The 23,239-nt window shown below is 41.7% G+C and overlaps 1 protein-coding gene across 2 annotated transcripts in view; it reads right to left on the reverse strand.

The window, feature by feature from the left end:
- Nucleotides 1–23,239, reverse strand: part of LOC120526315 (chloride intracellular channel protein 5-like) — a 175,064-nt gene that overhangs the window by 78,389 nt on the left and 73,436 nt on the right. Inside the window, exon 1 of one of the 2 annotated variants that reach the window (XM_039749451.1) lies at nt 22,571–22,823. The exons of the other annotated variant lie outside the window; for it this stretch is intronic. Coding sequence (XP_039605385.1) covers nt 22,571–22,630 — 60 coding nt within the window. The 5' untranslated portion in view covers nt 22,631–22,823. Of the gene's footprint in view, nt 1–22,570; nt 22,824–23,239 lie in introns of those variants that run through there. 2 annotated transcript variants of the gene reach the window in all.

Consider the following 23,239-nt stretch of genomic DNA (forward strand, 5'->3'; position numbering starts at 1 on the left):
ATAGATAGATAGATAGATAGATAGATAGATAGATAGATAGATAGATAGATAGATAGATAGATACTTTATTAATCCCAAGGGGATGGATGGATGGATGGATAGAAGGAGGGATAGATGGATGGATGGATGGGATGATTATGTTCATTATGGTTAATGTCACATTCAGATCTCAGTACGGCCAATAACTATATTATAATGAATCAGTAAGTAGATGGAGTAATTGATGGATGGCCAACGTGAATTCACTCATTTAGAGCAGTGTTTCTTAATCACTGGGTCGCGAGTTTCTATTTGTGGATTATGCAGTTAGTCGCAGCGGGTCTCTGCTCCAATGATCACACTCAGTTCCCTCTTGCCCACCCTCACAGTGCTCAATTCACCAAAGGGGTAACATTGGTGAGTCACAAAGACAGTGGCCCAGAAGACACAATATGGGTGGCTCCTTACCATACTGTGACCCCTCTATAATGGAAGGTCAGAGCCTGGTTGGACAGACAGACAGAAAGTGTCCTCTGTGGACAGATAAAGACCCCAATACATGGGGTGGCAGCATTCAGCGGCAGAGAACACATAATGCCACCTGGGAGCTGTAGTTCTGCTGAGCAACCCTGCATTTTATATGGATATATTTATTTAATTGTTTTAACTTTTGCCTGTTTTTAATATGGATTATCTATCTATCTATCTATCTATCTATCATATAGTGCCTTTCCTATCTATCTATCTATCTATCTATCTATCTATCTATCTATCTATCTATCTATCTATCTATCTATCTATCTATCTATCTATCTATCTATCTATTATATAGTGCCTTTCCTTTCTATCTATCTATCTATCTATCTATCTATCTATCTATCTATCTATCTATCTATCTATCTATCTATCTATCTATCTATCTATTTATTCATTCATTGTATGAAGAGCTTGCACTTTTGCACTTTGGGGCTGTTGTCACCATGAATCTTGGATTAGTTAATAAAGGCCCTTGATTCAACATCGTTGGCTGACAGTATGTGTCCTCCTTTGTCTGGCTCATCCATGAGTACATTTTTGACATTTTCTGGGTTTCCGTGGCCCTCAGAAGCTGCCCAGGAGTGTGGAGCCAACCCAGACTGTGTCAAAACCCAGTCAATGAATTTCCTATCAGCATGTTTGACCAACAAAGAGCAGGCCGCCACTGTCCTTGTCCAGCGGTCAGAATCTCCTAATGTAGGTTATGTATAATATCCATAGTGACACATGTGTGTCTTGGGGACAGCTTAAATATTCTGGTGGGTGGTAATTTCGCGCCGATCCACAAGATGGTGCTGTTTATTAATGCCTCTTCTGTTCCTCCCTCTGCAGACCGGATGATTGACAGCCCTACCACCTCTAATGTCACTTACATTGTCTGTCCCCTTAGACCCGCCTCTTCCTGCCTGGCCTGTACTTAACATGAAGCGTCGCTGTTTTGAGACTTACCTCTGTGAAGAAGCTTTTTGCCCTTCCTAACGCATTTATATGTCACATTTTCTTTTCAGTTATACACAGTGTGTTCAACCCGGCTGTGACATTATTATCGCAGGGCATCCTGGGACTAGGAGTGTTTGGTTTCTCAGCCCTGTTGGCCAGGAGTGCCGTCAGGGGGAGTTGTCGAAGGACCTGGGGACTCACACTTTCCCTATAGCCCGGTAGTCACGAGGGTAGAAGCCCTGAAGTGTTTCCAGTCTGATTAAAGAACTTGAATTCTCCAGGTGATCCGGAAGTACTGGCAAGTCATGTAGGAGGAAGAACAGAAGCACTTCCTGGTCAAGGACTATTTAAAGGAATGATGGGAACCCAGCAAGGAGAGCCAGAGTCGGATGGAGGTGGATGAAGCTTGCTGGGAGGTATGGAGGACTTTGAGACAGAATTGTATGGTTATTATGCTTATTACTTGTCTGTTTATTGGTGGCTGTGGTGCTTAGGGCACTATTGTTGAGAAGAAAATAATAAAAATATAGTGGGAATAGAGTCACTTTTTTTTTTTTTTTCTTTACAGCCTTAAATGAAAACACACAAACCAATATTTTTTTCCAGCTTTACTTACTCAATGTAATCTCTAACATCCAAGTGAAAGATATCACAACTACAGTTCAGAAAAATGATAAAACATCAAAAACAAGACCTAGTGAGATGAATAAAGGATCACCCCCCCAATGTCAATGTCATTTTCTTGACCCCCCTTTTGCTTTAATGACAGCCTTGAGTCTGTTGGGGTTCTTCTCTACCAGCTTTGCACATCTAGATTAAGTAATATTTGCCCCCCACTCTTCAAGTTCGGTCACATTGGATGGTGAGCGTTGGTCTTCTGATCTTTCCACAGATTTTCAGTGTCATTTCGGTCTGGGCTCTGACTGGCCACACCAGGACATTCACTTTTCTCTCCTTCAGCCACCGTGTGGTCCATTTTGCTGTGTGTTTCAGGTCGTTGTCATGTTGAAAGGTGAACATTCTGCCCATCTTCAGCTTTCTGGCAGAGGGTAGCAGGTTTTACTCCAGAATTTGACAGTATTTTGTCCCCTCCATTTTTCCTTCTACCCTAATGAGAGCCCCAGGCCCCCCACAACAGGATGCTGCTCCCTCCATGCTTTACTGTAGGTATGGTGTGTTGTGGACGTTGTGCTGCATTGGTGGACCGTTTGGTGTTGAGGCCAAATAGTTTGATTTTGGGCTCATCTGACCATAAGACCTTTTTTCCACTTGGCATCAGAATCTTCAAGGTGCATTCTGGGAAAGCTCAAACGAGCCTTTCTTGAGATGTGGCTTTTTCCTTGAAAACAAAACCAAGGCCACAATTGTGGAGCGCTTGTCAAATTGTTGTCACCTGCACACCATTAAATGACCACTCTTTGCCATTAAATCCTGTAACTCCTTCAAAGTGGCCATTGTCCTCTTGGTAACCTCTCTTACCAGTTTCCTCCTTGTTCTTCCATCCAGTTTGAAGGATCCAGGGAGGGTCCTAGTAGTACCAGACACTTCTTTATGATGGACTTTACTGGGCTCCTTGGGATTGATAAAGCCTTTGAGATGTTTTTGGTCTCCATCTCCTGCCTTATGTCTGTCCACAACTCTATCCCTGAGATCTTCTGGAAGTGACTGGCCACCCACAGTCAGTTGTTTGCTGTCAGTTGAACCACCAAGTAAGGGAATGAATGGACCAGGAACAGCTTCACTAATCACACTCATTACTGATCACAGGTGGGAGGAAGCCAGTAACCGCAATGGGAATGGGGGGCACAGACACTTGATTGAGTTTAGGGGGGTCTTTTATTCATCTCAGGATTTCTTGTTTTTGATTTTTTGAAATTTTTCTGAACTGTAGCTTTGATATCTTTCACTTGGATGTTAGAGATTGCACTGAGTAAGTAAAGCTGGAAAAAAAATATTGGTTTGTGTGTTTTCATTTAAGGCTGTAAAGCAAAAAAAAAATGGGAATATTTCGAAGGGGGGGATTCTTTTTAATACCTACTGTACTTCTCAGTGCTTTTACCTTGGGTCCTGAGTGTCGGTCTGTTGGGTTTAAAGGGGCAACAGCGACTGACCCCTAGCGTCTTACAATGGTTTGCCTGTGGATGCCCCAAACTTTGATGCTTGTTTGTGTTTTACGTTACATCGTTACATTTTCTTCACCTACTTCTAATATAACATCACAAAATAACAGATTGTGGTGAGTGAATGAGCAGCATTTCCTATTACACAGAGTTTTGTGAGATTTGACGCTAAACTTTTTTTTTCCCCCATTAAAAAGGGTGTTTTGGAGTTTTAAAGGTTTTTTTTTCTTGAAACAAAGGTGCGTTGCTCCTTATGAGTTTGGAGTCAGTGTACACTCCCGCTTTTGGACCTGCATGCTTCTCAAAAAAGAGTCTTGATTAAAAAAAGAAAAAGAATAAAGCAGGCAAAAATGTTTTTTTGGAAATTCAATGTGGCTAAACACAGTCCACGATGAGACAAACGCTGCAAACCAGTGAGACGATAACACTGCTATCCAAATTATCAGACATGAACTGATCCTGAATCCCGTTAGCCTCACAGATCTGGCCTCTTGGGTCATGAGGTTGCTAGAGAGGGGTGTGTGGCGCTCCTGATAACTGCGCAAAAAGGCCGAAGGTCCAAGTCTTTAGAGTCCTGGGGCTTGCTATACGGTTTACGAGACATGGACGCTCTCCAGTGACCTGAGATGAAGACTGGACTCCTTCATGCGTGTCTCTTCAGAGAATCCTTGGGTCCCGCTGGTTTGACTTTGTGTTGCTCACAGAGTCCCGAATAAGGCACATGACCTGCATTGTGAGGGAGCGTCAGTTACGGCACTAAGGCCATGAGGCGCGATTACCCGAGGACGATCCGGCGTGTAGGATCCTCATTATTATTATTGGCTTAACCTGACTGTGTGAATGACTAAATGTTCTCCCAGTGTCCATGTAGATTTTTCTCTCGACATTCTGGCTTTCCGTCCAATTTTGGACCAAGCTGTAGATTTAGGCAAGCTTATCTTTATGTTATATTTAAAAGAAAATGAAGTAATACATTGGAGCACATTCTCGTTTATCAGCAAACTATGATTCTTAGCAAAATCAGCCAGAACGTTCAAGCAAATTCTAGAAAAAAATCTGTGAAGTAGTTCTCTCATTCGCTAGCTAAGCGGAGGTAAGGTACGCCCAGAGGCTCTGCCCCCTCCCCTCGGCCCGCAGCGTCTCTCACGGATTCCCATAAATAAATCATTACCGCAAGCAAACTATGATCCTTAGAGCGATGACAGAAGTCGCAAAATCAAACGGAATGTTCCAGCAAATTCTAGAAAAAAGTCTGTGAAGTAGTTCTCTCATTCGCTAGCTAAGCGGAGGTAAGGTACGCCCAGAGGCTCCGCCCCCTCCCCTCCGCCCGCAGCGTCTTTTATGGATTCCCGTAAATAAATCATTACCGCAAGCAAACTATGATCCTTAGAGCGATGACAGAAGTCGCAAAATCAACCGGAATGTTCAAGCAAATTCTAGTAAAAGACCCAATCTAAATCCGTAGTAGTTCTCTCGTGAAAGGCGGACAGACAGACAGACAGACAAACATTTTTGATTTTCTATAGATACTAGCCGTGCCCCGTGGCTTTGCCCGCGTAGTAGTGAAACAGGACAGCGAGGAGGGCCCTGCACGGCTCCCCACTCCTGACGTCACACTTCCTCCTCCCCTCGGCCCGCAGACTCTGTCACAGTTTTAGTGTGAATATATCGCTCCTGCAAGTGAACTATAATACAGGGTGTGCACAAAGAATGTGTACCCCTATCTTTAGGAGCATTTACAGGAATAACCATGAAAATTTGGTTCCTGAGAACATCAGCCCAAGTCTTCCCGGTATTTCGAGGTGTGTTTCCGACATCCTGTCTGGTGCTGCCACCTGCTGCCGCTCAAGAAATCGCAACAACGTGGCGGTCGTTCCAAGACGAAGCGATGGGTGACGCAAGTGTTTTCACAATCGAGGAGTGCTTGGTGGCCACTGTGTGGGTTCATGAGCAGCCTGTTACTGGGAAATCGATCAATAATGTCATGGATGACTTTGTTGTGCATTTTGGGAAGGCATCGCCGACAAAGAGGACGTTGTTGCAGTGGAAGAAGAAGGCTTTTGCAACGGGCAGCGTCCGAGATGAACCGCGAAGTGGAAGACCATCCACAAGGCACGAAACGTGTGCAGATTGTGTCCAACGATCCCCAATGAACTGCACTCGTAAACGTGCTGCTGAGTTGGGAATAGCGGAATCGACATTGCGAAAACACATCAAACAGGACTTGCAAATGAAATGTTGGGCCCATTGCACGTTAACGAGTTATCAGATGCCGACTTGGCCAGACGTCAGGAAGCTTGTGATCTGATGCTGCACCAATTTCCAACAAATGCTGAGAAGGAAAAGGTTATGTTCTCTGACGGGTGTGCGATTTATCGAAACGTGTGTTTTTTCTGGGGAAAAGAAAATCCACATTTCTTTGAAGAAATTGAGCTGATGCCAGTGTAACTTCAAGGCCGTCGATCGATGTGTTTTGAGGAGGACTGTTCGCACGTGTCGTCAAAAATCGCGCAGAAGAAGAAGTGCTTCTGGTTTCAGACAACGAAAATGTGTCTGTTTTGTTGTTTTTGAGGGTCCGTGTACTTTTTGGTATTTGAAATTTCATTTTAGAAGCAAAAACGAAAATACGAAAATGAAAGGAATTTTCAGATTTTGATTTTTGATTAAAGAATAAAATGAGAGAAAATAAGGTATTTTGTAATTCTGTGATAACAAATAGCAGTCATAAAGTTAAAATTACACATACTTTTCTGGATTTATTTGTGATTCAAATAATGAAAGTGTAATAGCTCAAAAACAACAAAACAGACGCATTTTCGTTGTCTGAAGCCGGAGGTACTTCTTCTTCTGCATGATTTTTGACGACACGTGCGAACCTCCCAACGTCCTCCTCACAAGCCATCGACCGACGGCCTTGAAGTTACACTGCATGGCATCAGCAGAGGATGGACCATCGCGTTGTTTTTCAGAACAGTAAAAGAGTGACACTCTGGGACGAGGACATGACTGCAGAAAAACGGAGTCGCATCTTTCCGGTAAAAATACAAACTTTGCTTCATTGATGTAGCAGCTCTTTTATGAACGTTATTGTTGTTACTTACTGTGAAACCGCGAACATTTGGTGATTTCATTTACTAACACTAAGTCTGTCAATTTTTATAGTGCTAGCATTTTGAATGTGTGTAAATGTGTGAATGGTTCCTCACTGACAAATGTAACACATGTTAAGAAAACTTTCTGTAAATCACGTCGCTCTACTAACGTGTTACACTTCTGCGCACTGTTAATACTCGAAACGTTTACTATAGTAGCCGCTAAAAGTCAATGAGCAACCATTCAAAATGCTAGCACTCTAAAAATTGCCAGACTTAGTATTAGTAAATGAAATCACCAAATGTTGGCTGTATCACAGTAAGTAACAACAATAACGTTCATAAAAGAGCTGCTACATCAATGAAGCAAAGTTTGCAAAGCTTGTATTTTTACCTGAAAGATGCGACTCAGTGTCCTCGTCCTGGAGTGTCACTCTTTTACTGTTCTGAAAAACAACGTAACGGTCCATCCTCTGCTGATGCCATGCAGTGTAACTTCAAGGCTGTTGATCGATGTCTTGTGAGGAAGACGTTGGGTATGGAGGAATATTTCGGACAAAATGAAATAAATAAATAAATGCGTAAATAAATAAAAGTACTGTGAAAAGTGAGCATAAATAAATAAATGTGTCATGAAATGAGAGCCTTAATAAATAAATATGTCATGAAATGAGAGCATAAATAAATAAATGTGTCACGAAATATGTTTTTCGTTGCTTATTTATTTATTTCATTTTGTCCGTAACATTCCTGCAAACCGTCATGAAATACGGCTTGAAATAAAACTGTCACTTTCACTCGTCAAAGTTGAGAGGGTGGGCTCTAACACGCCCTCTAGTTACTGATTGGTGAATCGATAGCACAAGAATGAATTAGAAAAATGCTTACTACTGCCGATGAAATGGATTCTGCCGAAGATATTACGTATTTCAGAGAGAGAATTGAAGATTTATCGGAAGAAATTACAATGTTGGCGGCCCTTTTAGACTCCGATATAGATGAAACTGTTTTTGAAATTATCGAAGAACAGGTGGAACGGACTCGACTACACTCCAGTTCAGGTGACTCAGTTCCCTGCTCTGGACGTCCATCCTTTGACATTCCAGCTGAGTCAATAGAACACCTTCTGTTATGCGGTTTAAAAGTACGACAGATTGCAGATCAATATGATGTATCAGAGAAGACGATCACAAGGCAAATGAGCCAGTTTGATATACGGTAAGCTGCAACGGCTGTATTAGTTTAGGTACTTTGACATGGAATGCCCAAAGCAGCTCCACCTAATATTTTGAACTGAACAACTTTACCACTGATCAGAGCTGTACAGTTGTTTGAAAAAGTAGCTGCGAATATGCAACTGACTTTATACTCGTAAAACAAGGGTCAAATACTCAGTTCTAAAAGGGCCACCAACATTGTAATTTCTTCCGATAAATCTTCAATTCTCTCTCTGAAATACGTAATATCTTCGGCAGAATCCATTTCATCGGCAGTAGTAACCATTTTTCTAATTAATTCTTGTGCTATCGATTCACCAATCAGTAACTAGAGGGCGTGTTAGAGCCCACCCTCACAACTTTGACGAGTGAAAGTGACAGTTTTATTTCAAGTCGTATTTCATGACGGTTTGCAGGAATGTTACGGACAAAATGAAATAAATAAATAAGCAACGAAAAACATATTTCGTGACACATTTATTTATTTATGCTCTCATTTCATGACATATTTATTTATTAAGGCTCTCATTTCATGACACATTTATTTATTTATGCTCACATTTCACAGTGCTTTTATTTATTTACGCATTTATTTATTTATTTCATTTTGTCTGAAATATTCCTCCATATTGAATAAGGCCCTTAACCTGAGGGAATTCGCTGTACAATGGCTGACCCTGCACTCTGACCCCAAGGGGTATGCGAAAAGTAACAAATTCCTAATACAAGAATTTGTATAAGGTGAAATAAAGAACAACAAAAAAAAGAACTTTACTGCAAAGAGGAAAAATAATAATAATCTATTCAAATGAATTAATAAAGAACACGGCTCCATACTATTAAAATAAGAGTCAAGGAAAAAATAATCTGTTCAAATGTAAGTACGTAATTTGTTTGAACAAGTTACTAATTTGTTCAAATGAGTTGTGTAATTCGTTTGAACTGATATTTTTTTTTTCCTTAACACCTACGGGTCTCCATGCCGCCTTCCTTACGCCAGTTTTCTCAACGCCTATGGCTCTGCAGCCCAGTTTTGTCTTTTTAAATTCATTGACGACTCGCTAGCATCAATTACAAAGAGCCCCTTTGGTAAAACGAGAGTGATAAGGGGTGCACCTTGGTAAAATGAGCTCGCTTGAAAATAGGGAAACATCGTGCGGCGATATCAGTCACTTAGGTTACCCACTCATGAACCAGCGACAGAAACCCGTGACCCACTGGTGGCAAACCGTGGCCCAAAAGTAGGTTGTTACCCAGTGGGTGAGAAACGCAGATGACCCTGGACTCAGGTTGTGCTGCTCCGTTCCAGCTGTCGCAGTTAATGTATGCATAAGGGTGACCCACACCAGGCCAACAGATCCTCAACTGCAATGACCTGCACACTTTGTGACTGCCTTACAGCCAATATATGGGAAAATGGCTGGTCCCTTAATGGAGCCCTAAGTCAGCCCCCTTGACTGTACCACCATAAAGACAGCAGTCAATCACCTTCAAGAGGACGTTACAGACCCTCTTCATGCAAACTTCTTGGCCCGTTGTGACCCTCTTACTGCAGGACTCATGAAGTTTGATGACCAGCCTGAGAACTATTGGGTCTGGTGGTCCCCATTCTCTAACACCATCGAGCGACTTGAACTAAAGCCCAGCAAAGAGTTTGACCTTCTAATCAGGGAGTAGAACTTGCTGAGAATGCTGAGACGATCAGGTCATGAATAACCCTTTTTTCTGGTCTCGACATACATTGAGCAAGATTAGAGCAGAGCTATAGATCCACATTGGTGACAGACACAGCACTCTTCAAAAATGGAGCTACTCCCCCTAATCTTCTGTAAGGATCCACAGTGTCTTTAGAGAGTAGGAGACTTGCTGTTAGAAGTGCAGACAGCTAAAGTAAACTGTTAATTACCCAGCCTGTCCTGCTTAGATACTGGATGGGGAATTAGCCCTATTTTTGGAGTAGCTGCCTATCAGTTTTTGGGAGAAATGGATGTCAGAAGGAACCAAGATATAAACAAAGGCATAATGGCCCTTTTCAGTCTTTGTAGTTTCATTGAGAATGAAGAAAGGATGAGGAACGACCCTAGTTCTGCCATCACAATGCCCTGCATAGTGCCACCAAAGACTAATAGACAATCAGCAACACCAGAGAGAACATCCATAACAGTCCATAAGACCCAAGAAGACAATGCCATGAGTGGTCACATTGGAAAAACAGCTTTAGTAAGACGTGTAACTCACTGTAGATGAATGAGTCTCCTCACAGAGTATTCTACAGATGACAATCCCACTTTGTGATTTAGAAGAGATGTGGTAAAGCCCCTGCTGGTGTAGGTCAACCCATCCTAGAGTCTTTGTGGTCTTTTATTTGTATTACGAGCTGTGCTATCCATCTGTGATGTGTTGAAATCTTAAATAATCAATGTAGACCTTAGTGTTAATGTTTGCAGTGCACCATCTACAGGTATTGGAAATGTGTTTTGTAATGCCTGTAGTAATAACATGCATTGTGTGTGTTTCATTCCAACAGATGGTGCATCACAAACATTTGTAGAAATGCCTTACTCTGTTTGTGTTGCACCTTCTAAAATGCGTTTGTCTCTTTTATGCTGTTTGGTATGGGATTCATAAAAGCAGTGTTAACTATTTGTGATGTACCATCTGTTGGAATGACAAAGATGCATTTGTCTGTTACTTGCCATTTGGTATGAGCTGCATAAAAGCAGTGTTAATGTTTGTGACATACCATCTGTTAGAATGACAAATAAAATGCATTTCATTACTACAGATGTTTGTGATGTGCTATCTGCAGGAATGACAAATGCAATGCACAAATCTCTGTTAACTGCCATTTGGTATGGGATTTATAAAAACAAGGTTAAAATTTTTGATGCACCTTCTATTGGAATGGCAAATGCAGTGCATTTGTCTGCTATATGAAATTTGGTGTGGGATTTGTAAAAGAGACTTTAATGTGTGTGATACAACATCTTTTGGAATGACAAATACAATGCATTTTATTTTACTGATGTCTGTGATATGCCATCTCTTGGAATGACAAGTGAAATGCATAAATCACTGTTAAATGCCGTTTGGTATGGGATTTATAAAAACAGGGTTGACATTTCTGATGCACCTTCTATTAGAATGGCAAATGCAGTGCATTTGTCTGCTATATGTAATTTAGTATGGGATTCGTAAAACATTCATTAATGTGTGTGATGCACCATCTGTTGGAATGACAAATGCAATGCATTTTGTTAGTACAAATGTTTGTGATGTGCCATCTGTTGGACCGACAGAGATATTGAGGTGGATATTTAGTGATTTTGTTGGTTTAAGATTTTAATCCAAAGTGACTTTCAAATCAAAGGAGAACAGTTCTGTTGTGTAATGTATGTTTTGGATGTGTTGTGCCCATCAGTTGAAGCTGAACTGGCCTCCTTGGGCTGTGCAGTGCGGTGCAGTGCTGGAGTGCTGGAGCCATTTGTCTTCTCTGCCTGCCCAACATGTGGACCCTGTTTACTCCTGGCTTTGTGTTTTCTGTTTTCTATTTTGGGCCCGGAGTTAGCACTTCACATGGCATGGGGTGGTATCATGTTGCCTACCCGTGATTAACGACTGATGATTTTTGGCAGCTCCTCTGTCTCTTCCCTGCTGCCCATTATTTTAGCGGGATTTTGTTGTATTTTTTTTCTGTTTTTAATCTTTATTAAGCGCTCTTTTTCCAGCTAGCCTTACCCACCCCACCAATTGTCATTGCAGATCAGGGGTGCTCATAAACATTCTGACGTCAATCTGCACCGACAGCTCAGTCAGCCTCTCAACCCTTCACGCGCCGTAAATGTCACCCTGATCAGTTGACATTTAGTCCAAATATAAAACCGGGTGCTTTCACTGCTGCCAGAGCCTAAATTACTCTGAAGACTCGGCGGTGTAATTCTGGAAGGCATTATGTGTCAGGGAGAGCAAACATCGGATCCTCCTGACATTCTGCCTGTTTTGTAATCTTGCCTGTCCCATCACTCCCCTCTGCTGCCCCCCCCTTCCCCCCCACGGTGACAGTGTCATTTCTCTTCTGTGCTACAAGTCCTGTCGGCTGTCAAGTCTGCATTCAGTTTGGCCTTTTTACAGCCTCTCAGTGACCCGAAACAGGACAACATGACAGTTATTTTAAAAGGCAGGGCACACTTTAAAGAGAAAGGGGGCAAAGGGGGAACGCTGGTGGGCACGTTGGGTCACTTAACCCCTTCACTCCCTTGCATTTCTCCACTCTTTTCTCAAGTGTCATTAAACGATCATAAAATGAAACTAAACATCATGGGGCTAAGTGGTTGAGGCTTTAGACTTTGAACCCTGAGGTTGCAGGTTCAGATCCCACTACTGACACCACTGTGTGACCCTGAGCAGGTCACTTCACCTGCCCGTCCTCCAATTGGAAAAAATGAAAGAAATGGAACCACTTGTATCTGAAATGTTGTTTTTCAGATTGGATAAAAGTGTCAGCCAAAGAAGTAAATAGTAATAATCATGATTATGCGATCCTGTCCTATCTCTCACTATATAAAATCCAACGTATGTCTGTCTGCTTTTCACGAGAGAACTATTTAACAGATTTAGATTGAGTTTTTTTGTTCTATAATTTGCTTGAACATTCCAGTTGATTTTGCAACTTTCTCATCGTGCTATGTACAGGGTGCGCACCATGTCCGTATACCCCTATCCTTTGGAGGATTTTGAAAGCTAAAGGTTACCTCTCGGGAATCCAAAACATCTGCACAGCCGAATGCGCCGCCAGGTTCTTCTGCTCATGTTCTGCAACATTTGCGGGCTGACTTTCTGGAACGCTGCGCGAACCGCATGTTTCAGATCATCACATGTGGTGGGTTTTTGGTATTTGAAATTTCATTTTAGAAGCTAACACGAAAAAACCAAAATGAAAGGAATTTTCAGATTTTGATTAAAGAATAAAATGAGGGAAAATAAGGTATTTTGTAATTCTGTGGTAACAGCAGTCAAAAAACATAAAATTATACAAACTTTTCTGGATTTATTTCTGATTGAAATAATGAAGGTGTAATAGCTCAAAAACAACAAAACAGACGCATTTTCTTTGCCTGAAACCGGAAGTACTTCTTCTGCGCGATTTTTGACGACACGTGCGAACCTCCCAACTATGGAGGAATATTTCAGACAAAATGAAATAAATAAATAAATGCGTAAATAAATAAAAGCACTGTGAAATGTGAGCATAAATAAATAAATGTGTCATGAAATGAGAGCATAAATAAATAAATGTGTCACGAAATATGTTTTTCGTTGCTTATTTATTTATTTCATTTTGTCCGTAACATTCCTGCAAACCGTCATGAAATACGACTTGAAATAAAACTGTCACTTTCACTCGTCAAAGTTGAGACGGTGGGCTCTAACACGCCCTCTAGTTACTGATTGGTGAATCGATAGCACAAGAATTAATTAGAAAAATGGTTACTACTGCCGATGAAATGGATTCTGCCGAAGATATTACGTATTTCAGAGAGAGAATGGAAGATTTATCGGAAGAAATTACAATGTTGGTGGCCCTTTTAGAACTGAGTATTTGACCCTTGTTTTACGAGTAGAAAGTCAGTTGCATATTCGCAGCTACTTTTTCAAACAACTGTACAGCTCTGATCAGTGGTAAAGTTGTTCAGTTCAAAATATTAGGTGGAGCTGCTTTGGGCATTCCATGTCAAAGTACCTAAACTAATACAGCCGTTGCAGCTTACCGTATATCAAACTGGCTCATTCGTCTTGTGATCGTCTTCTCTGATACATCATATTGATCTGCAATCTGTCGTACTTTTAAACCGCATAACAGAAGGTGTTCTATTGACTCAGCTGGAATGTCAAAGGATGGACGTCCAGAGCAGCGAACTGCATCACCTGAACTGGAGTGTAGTAGAGTCCGTTCCACCTGTTCTTCGATAATTTCAAAAACAGTTTCATCTATATCGGAGTCTAAAAGGGCCGCCAACATTGTAATTTCTTCCGATAAATCTTCAATTCTCTCTCTGAAATACGTAATATCTTCGGCAGAATCCATTTCATCGGCAGTAGTAAGCATTTTTCTAATTCATTCTTGTGCTATCGATTCACCAATCAGTAACTAGAGGGCGTGTTAGAGCCCACCCTCTCAACTTTGACGAGTGAAAGTGACAGTTTTATTTCAAGCCGTATTTCATGACGGTTTGCAGGAATGTTACGGACAAAATGAAATAAATAAATAAGCAACGAAAAACATATTTCGTGACACATTTATTTATTTATGCTCTCATTTCATGACATATTTATTTATTAAGGCTCTCATTTCATGACACATTTATTTATTTATGCTCACTTTTCACAGTACTTTTATTTATTTACGCATTTATTTATTTCATTTTGTCTGAAATATTCCTCCATAATTCAAGGGCCCAGCAGAGTAGGATCTCTTTTGGCAGTAATGGGGACTCGAACCGGCAACCTTATAAATACCGACACGGATCCTTAGCCTCCAAGCCACCATTATGCCTAGGGCCCCGTATTATGGAGTCCTGTATGGTTTTCCTATCATAAAGTTCAGGGAATCGTCAGTGAACTGTACTCTCCTCCCCAAACCGGAGGACGGACTAGTTTGAAGACCTCCGTGGTTGTAACGGTTCTTTTGAGGAGTCCTGAAGCAATTTTCAAACACTGAAAAAGTTACAAGAATGGATTTATGTCATTTTCTCTTAAAACGTGATATTCCAGAGTCAGTGGTGGAACCATTAATAGAAGAAAAAATAAGTTTCAAATCTAGCTGATAATGGCACTGAACAGCGTAGAAACTATTTGCTGGCTATGCTCTTCCAGTTCTGGTTCACTAAACTGCATACCAGGAAAAATAATAAAAAGCTACTAAAATAATAAATAAATAAAAATAATCTGTTTGAACGACTTACGTAATTTTTGGAACAAGTTACTAATTTGTTTGAATGAGTTACGCAATTTGTTTGAATGACTTATGTATTTTGTTTCAACGAGCTACTAACTTGTTTGAATGAATTATGTAGTTTTTGGAATGACTTAAATAATTTGTTTAAGCGAGTTACGTATTTTGTTCAAATGGATTAATAAATTGTTTGAAAGGATTTTTGTTTGAACAAGTTACTAATTTGTTTGAGCGAGTTACGTATATTGTTTAAGCGGGTTACTAATATGTTTGAACAACTTACATATTTTGTTTGAACAAGCTGCTAATTTGTTTGAACGAGTTATGTAATTTTTGGAATGAGTTATGTAATTTGTTTGAACAAGTTACTAATTTGTTTGAACAAGTTATGAAATTTTTGGAACAAGTACCTGTAATTTGTTTGTACGAGTTACTAATTTGTTTGAGCGAGTTATGTAATTTTTGAAATGAGTTATGTAATTTGTTTGAACAAGTTACTAATTTGTTTGAATGAGTTATGAAATTTTTGGAACAAGTACCTGTAATTTGTTTGAGCGAGTTACTAATTTGTTGGAATGAGTTAATAATTTGTTCAAATGGATTAAAAAAATTGTTCGAATGGATTTTTGTTCAAACGAGTTACTAATTTGTTCAAATGAGTTACTAATTCATTCAAACGAGTTACTAGTTTGTTCATACGAGTTATTTATTTGTTTGAACAAGTTATTTAGTTTGTTTGAACGAGTTACTATTTTGTTTGAATTAGTTACTAATTTGTTTGAACGAGTTATGTAATTTTTGGAACGAGTTCCTGTAATTTGTTTGAACGAGTTACTAATTTGTTAGAGCGAGTTACTTAATTTGTTTGAACGAGTTACTAATTTGTTAGAGCGAGTTACTTATTTTGTTTGAACGAGTTACTAATTTGTTTGAATGAGTTACTAATTTGTTCAAATTGATTAATAAATTGTTCGAATGGATTTTTGCTTTGTGCCCTCCCCCACTATAACTTATCATCTATGAGAGAGGAGTGAAAGCTTTAGATTTGTCAAAAATTTCCATTTTCAATTTCTGACAGATCTCGACATTTTAGGATCCCCTGATACTGAACAGATTGATATCTTGATGAGGGGTGTGCGTCTGTCTGTGTGTCACAGTTTCTTGAGGACGGTCTGGAGCTAAAATGACTGGACGAAAAAATTAAAACTCGGAATTTAAGCCTGTTATGACATGACGATGTGCTGATTAGTTTTTGAGCCAAATCATACAAAAAAAGAGCACATGAGAGGAACCCTCAGACACCGTCATTCTGCAATTCATTAGGAATTCACAGTGGTCAAAAGTTTCAACCTCGATATTCAGTTCTCTCCTTGTTTTCTAGGAGTAAGCATGGCGATTCTGCTCGCTTTTTGCACCAAAGAAGAGCCCTGAACAGTAACCTGCTCATTATGGGATAAAACTGTACCAGAGGCCAAAACCCTCGTCCGTTCATCAGACTCATGGAATGAACTTGATCAATGTGGATGTCTGTAGAGGACGTGGATGGACGCATCCCGCTCTTTCTTTGTGCTTAACATTTGCCCAACCCTTTAAGAACTTCGTCATCCATCCAAAAACACGCCACCATGTTAAAACACTGTGTCCATATCGTGCAGAAAGCCTGCAATGGATTTTAGCCCCTGGTACACCTTCAGCCCATAAAAAGTCGATCGCTTCTTTCTGCTCTTCTTTGGTGCAAACACAAAGCACAGTGGACATATTTACTACCTAGAAACCACCAAGAGGAACTGACCGAATGACCACAGACACACTGTGTGTCCACATGTGAACAGGAAAAAAGCTGTACAGCCCACCCAAACAAAACGGTCACAAAAGTGCAGATAATTTACAAGTCCAAGATGTCCTGCTCAGCTCACTGGTGAGGCCTCATCTGGAGTACTGGGTGCAGTTTTAATCTCCCGGCTACAAAAAGGACATAACAGAACCAGAAAGGTCGAGAGAAGAGCGACTGGGCTGATTAGAGGACTACAGGGGATTACAAGCTCAGTGAATTGTCAGATAATCTCGAATCTGTTGAATCATCACAGAAGGACTTGGACAGCAGACTGACTTGGAGAGATATGAGGCAGAAGAAATTCAATGTCAGTAAATGTAAAGGATTACATGTAGGAAGTAAAAATGTCAGGTTTGAATACACAATGGGAGGTCAGAAAACTGAAATGACATCTTATGAGAAGGACTTAGGAGTCATAGTGAACTCTAAGCTATCGACTTCCAGACAGTGTTCAGAAGTCATTAAGAAGGCTAACAGAATGTCCGGTTATATAGCGCCTTGATGTGTGGAGTACAAGTCACAGGAGGTTCTGCTCAGTCTTTATAACACACTGGTGAGGCCTCATCTGGAGTACTGGGTGCAGTTTTGGTCTCCAGGCTACAAAAAGGACATAACAGCACAAGAGAAGGTCCAGAGAAGAGCAACTGGGATGATTAGAGGACTACAGGGGATGGGTTAGGAGGAAAGATGAAAAGAGCTGAGCCTTTACAGTTTAAGATAAAGAAGATTAAGAGGAGACCTGACTGAAGTGTTTAACATGATGATGTGAATTAGTCCGGTGGATCGAGACTTTGACTTTAAAATGAGTTCATCAAGAACACGGGGACACAGTTGGGAACTTGTGAAGGGGAAATTACACACAAACACTAGGAAGAATGAGAGAGAACCACAAACGTATGGAATAAGTGACCAAGTAGTGCGGTAGACAGTAAGACTTTAGGGACTTTCAAAACTCAACCTGATGTTTTTTTGGAAGAAATAAGTGGACAGGACTGGCGAGTCGTATCCACTTAATCTACATCCAAAATAACATCAAGTCGAGATTTCATGGACCATAAAGTCCTACTGTCATTCATTCCAGGTGTCGGTGGTTCTCTGTGTAAAGAAAACCTTCCAAATGGTTGTGCAAAATCTAACCTTAACAAGTTTCCGACTGTGCCCCTAAGATCTTGATGAACTCATTTTAAAGTCACATTCTTAATCCAATGGACTAATTCCGTTCATTACTGTAAACACTTCAGTCAGGTCTCCACTTAATTTCCTTTTGTCTGAACTGTAAAGGCTCAGCTCTTTTAATCTTTCCTCATAACTCACCCCCTATACCCCCTGAATCAGTCTGGTTGCACTTCTTTGGACTTTTTCTTGTGCTGTTATGTCCTTTTTGAAGTCTGAAGACCAAAACTACAACCAGTACTCCAGATGAGGCCTCACCAGTGTGTTATAAAGACTGAGCAGAACCTCCTGTGACTTATAATCCACACATCAAGGCGCTATATAACCTGACATTCTGTTAGCCTTCTTAATGGCTTCTGAACACCATCTGGCAGTTCATAGTGTTGAGTCCACTACGACTCCTAAATCCTCCTCATAACCCATACTTTCAATTTTCAGACCTCCTATTGTGCACTCAGACCTAAAAAGACCTAAACTTGATGCGAGCGTCAGGCTCAGCTCTTTTCATCTTTCCTCATAACTCATCCCCTGTAGCCCTGAATCAGCCCAGTCGCTCTTCTCTGCACCTTCTCTACTGCTGTTATGTCCTTTTTGTAGTCTGGAGACCAAAACTGCACTCAGTACTCCAGATGAGGCCTCACCAGTGTGTTATAAAGCCTGAGCAGAACCTTCTGTGACTTGTACTGCGCACATCAAGGCGCTATATAACTTGACATTCTGTTAGCCTTCTGAATGGCTTCTGAACACCATCTGGCAGTTCATAGTGTTGAGTCCACTACGACTCCTAAATCCTCCTCATGACCCATACTTTCAATTTTCAGACCTCCTAATGTGCACTCAGACCTAAAAAGACCTAAACTTGATGCAAGCGTCAGGCTCAGCTCTTTTCATCCTTCCTCATAACTCATCCCCTGCAGTCCTCTAATCAGCCCAGTCGCTCTTCTCAGGACCTTCTCCAGTGCTGTTATGTCCTTCTTGTAGTCTGGAGACTAAAACTGCACTCAGTACTCCAGAAGAGGCCTCACCAGTGTGTTATAAAGACTGAGCAGAACCTCCTGTGACTTGTACTGTGCACATCAAGGCGCTATATAACCTGACATTCTGTTAGCCTTCTGAATGGCTTCTGAACACCGTCTGGCAGTTCATAGTGTCAGGTCCACTACGTCTTCTCATAAGGCGTACTCTCGATTTTCAGATGCTGTGTGAGGGCAAGTGGGCCCTGCTGCCATATCCAGAGCCACTTTCTTTAGTATCTCCCTAGGACCTGGACACTATATCACCTTTACTTTCCACTCTACACTGCCTGCATAGGCTTTAGTCTCGTGACCCAGAACTGGACCATGCTGGCATGATATGTCATACTTGAGTGTGATAAGAGGTCAGCATGGCCTGACAGCTCAGCTAATTTGGGTAACACTGTTATCTCATTATTGACCCAATGGGACCTACCACTACCAAGGCTGCAGCCATGAAATGTCCTAGGAGGAATATCATTATCTCCCATCATTCCCAGAGAACGTTAATACTGCATAGGCGTGAGCCACAAGGGGAAAGGATATACAGTAAGTACCTTTAGGAAGTATTTAAAGGCTCTTCACTTCTTGTCATTTTGTTATGATTCAGGATTGTGCTAAAATTGTTCAAATTAATTTTTTCTCTTATCAAGCAACACTCAATCACCCAGGATAACAAAGTAAAAACAGAATTTTAGGAAGTTTTGAAAAGTAAATGTAAGAACTGAAATATCCCTTTGACACGAGTACTCTGACCCTTTACTTAGTACATTTCAAATAGCAAAATATGTCTGTGCTACTGGGGTGCTGTACCGTGTTAGTCATTATGGATGAGGTAAGAAGTCAAAATGACACCTTATAATGTAATCTTTTTAGTTAGCCAATAAAAGGTGTCATTTTGCTTGACTTCTCACTATATAACAAAATATGAAAACAGTGAAGGGTTCTGAATAATTTTGGAAGGCACTGTAGAAAAACAACAACATCTCAGGCCATGTGGCATACTGTTTAAGGCTTTGGACTTTTATTCTATGTTAGTCAGTCAGTCATTGTCCAACCCGCTATATCCTAACACAGGGTCACAGGGGTCTGCTGGAGCCAATCCCAGCCAGCACCGGGCACAATGCAGGAACAAATCCAGGGCAGGGCACTAGACCACCACAGGGCACACACACACGGGACAATTTAGGATCGCCAATGCACCCAACCTGCATGTCTTTGGACTGTGGGAGGAAACCCAGACAGACACGGGGAGAACATGCAGACTCCAAGCAGGGAGGACCCGGGAAGCGAACCTCCAGGTCTCCTTACTACAAGGCAGCAGCGCTACCACTGCGCCACCGTGCCGCCCCATATGTTAATTATCCATCCATCTTCTAACCCGCTGAATCCAAATACAGGGTCACGGGGTCTGCGGGAGCCAATCCCAGCCAACACAGGGCACAAGGCAGGAACCAATCCTGGGCAGGGTGCCAACCCACCGCAGGACATACACAAACACACCCACACACCAAGCACACACTAGGGCCAATTTAGAATCGCCAATCCACCTAACCTGCATGTCTGTGGACTGTGGGAGGAAACCGAGTGCCCGGAGGAAACCCACGCAGACACGGGAGAACATGCAAACTCCACGCAGGGAGGACCCGGAAGAACCTCCACTTACTACAAGGCAGCAGCGCTTATATGTTAATTAATATTGCCCAATTCTAGTTTTATATTTTTTCTTATTTTTTTCTTTCTTCATCATGGAAAGCTACCTCATTTATATGAAAATGTGCTATAGAAATAAATGTTGTTGTTGTTGCAAACCCTGAAGTTGTGGATTCAAATCCCACCATTGGGCAGATGTTGGTAGTTTCCATGGAAATTAATCAATTTCTATTTTGTTTTAACAAATCTGTGCCTTTATGTCTACTAAGTTTGTATTTAGCAATTGGTAAAATTTATATGAGAACTTGTCAGATAAGAGTGGCACAGTGGCCCCTTTTAAAAATAATTGTGCCCAAGGGGTTGTTCAGAGCATAAGGGGATACCATAGGGGGATACCATCCACATGAAGGATCCAGAAAGAATCGTTTATTTATTTAGATCTGTAACAAGCGGCATACAGTAAATCAATAGATGGTAACAGATCTTTGGTAACAAAGATCTGACCTTCTGGAGAAATGTCATCTGGTCTTGTGAATCCAAGATCAAACTGTTTGGCCATAATGACCATTGTTATGTTTGCCAAAGAACACCATCGTAACCATCAAGTGTGACGGTGAGAACATCATGGTGTGGGGGGTCTTTGCTGCAGGATGGACTGGTGCTCTTCACAAAACAGATGGCATCACGAGGAAGGAAAATGATGGAGAGATACAGTAGCAACATCTCAAGAGCTCAGCAAGGACGTTGAAGCTCAGTCACCAATGGACCCCAAGCAGACCTCCAAAGTTGTGGGGAAAATGGCTTAAGGACAACAAGGTCAAGGTATCGGAGTGACCATCGCAAAGCTCTGAACTCAATCCGATTGAACTGAAAAAGTGAGTGCGAGCAACGAGGCCTGTGAACCTGTCCCAGTTACACCAGTTCTGTCCTGAGTAATGGGCCAGCAAGTTATTGTAAAAAGCTTAGGGAAGGCGACCCAAAACGTTTGGCTCAAATTAAACAATTTGCAAGCAATGCTAGCAAATATGAACAAAGTGACCGACTGGAATTGTGATCTGGTCAAAAACAAGTGAAATACTCTGAGGTCTGTGAGTATTGTTGGTAAAAATAACTTTTGCCCTGCACAAAGTCGACGCCTTCAACGATATGCCATATTTACAGTTTGCAAGTATAAAATCTGTGGAGGCCTTATAAAGTGAGTTTTAAAGAATTCACCCTAAATGTATGGAAACGTCAGACTTCAACTGTAGGTAGGGCTGCTGCTGCCTTGAAACAAGAAGACCGGACCTCACGCCCAGGGTGCTCCCTGTGTGGAGTTTGCATGTTCTCCACATGTCCATATATGGGATTCCTCTCACAGTCCAAAGACGTGCAGGTTGGGTGAATTGGCATTGCTAAACTGGCCCGTGTGCATGTGTGTGTTCATCCTGCGATGGACTGGCACCCTTCCCCAGTGTTGTTCCAACCTTGTGCCCAGTGCTTGCTGGCATAGACTCCAGCTTCCCTGTGACTCTGCCAGTTTGAAAAGGAATGGCAGGAAGGATGGAATTTGTCACATCGCTCTACGCTTGCTGTCAGTGGAAAGCACTATACAGTAAGAAAAAGTAACCGGCAGCTTGAAACTAATTAATTAGTGTGTGAGGGCATGCGTTAATGGGCTCTGCCAATGGACCAGTGTTGGCATTAAACAGGTTTTAATAATGTTAACTGTGTGTTATGTAACTCCTATTAGGTTTCTTTCTGTCATTTTCTGAAATGCCCAAACTTTTTTTTCTTTCTCAAAGTTTTATAAAATTGGAAATTAAACAACCTACTTACTTTTGTTTTTTGATCATTTAATGGGCTGTTTGAAATATATATTTGCTTCCTTTCGCTTAAACCCTCGCTGGTCCCGCCGCCTCTGACTACGCGCAGACCGCCGCACTCTGCCTCGAGCTACGCGCGATGTGCCCTTTTTAGCTGTGTCGCTTTTCTAGCAAGTGCCCTGCCCGTGTTTACTCGGTGTGCCCTCCCGGTGCCCAGTTCAAACCTCACACGAACGCTTTTACTCGGCTGGCTCACCTTTACGAACAGCTCGATCTCTGGCTCCCTCTCTCCATTGGAAGGAGCGGGTTCTGTCATCTTTCCCCCTTTTTTTGTCAGCGGCCGCTCACTCTCTTTAACTCTCTCTCTCTCTCTTGGTTAAAGACGTATTCCTTTAGTGGACGGACATGACTTGTTGGTGGTTCACATCGCTGGCTGTGCAGCCCGCCCTAGTGACACTGCGAGAGATGCAACAAGTGGCCGCGCCGCGCCGCGTTTTGCTTTCACCTCAAACTCAGCTGTCAGCAGCCGGAGAGGCGCATCCGATAACAGAAGGGGGCGGGGATCAGAGAACTCAGCGGCAGGAGGCGGGGCATGTGTGCCCTTCGCAAACACCTGCGCCCACTACGTACACACCCTGGCACACACAGCAACCTGGGCAAACTAATTATAGCGAGTGCCAAAGGTAATCCGGAGACATACATAAAATGAGACACTGAATCCAGGTACGCAGAGACGTGGGCAACCTGACGGCGTCTGAAACTTTTTAAACCCTTTACTGCCCTTTAAAACTCACTTCACAATTCTCACCACTGAAAGAATCCTAAAATTCTTAATAAATACACACATTCCCGCTTACAAATGCGCACACATTATGCAGTATATAGTTCTTATTTCAAAGAAAGATTCACAGCTTGGGCGGCACGG

This window comes from Polypterus senegalus, chromosome 3 (genome assembly GCF_016835505.1).
Source record: "Polypterus senegalus isolate Bchr_013 chromosome 3, ASM1683550v1, whole genome shotgun sequence".
Lineage (NCBI taxonomy): Eukaryota > Metazoa > Chordata > Cladistia > Polypteriformes > Polypteridae > Polypterus > Polypterus senegalus.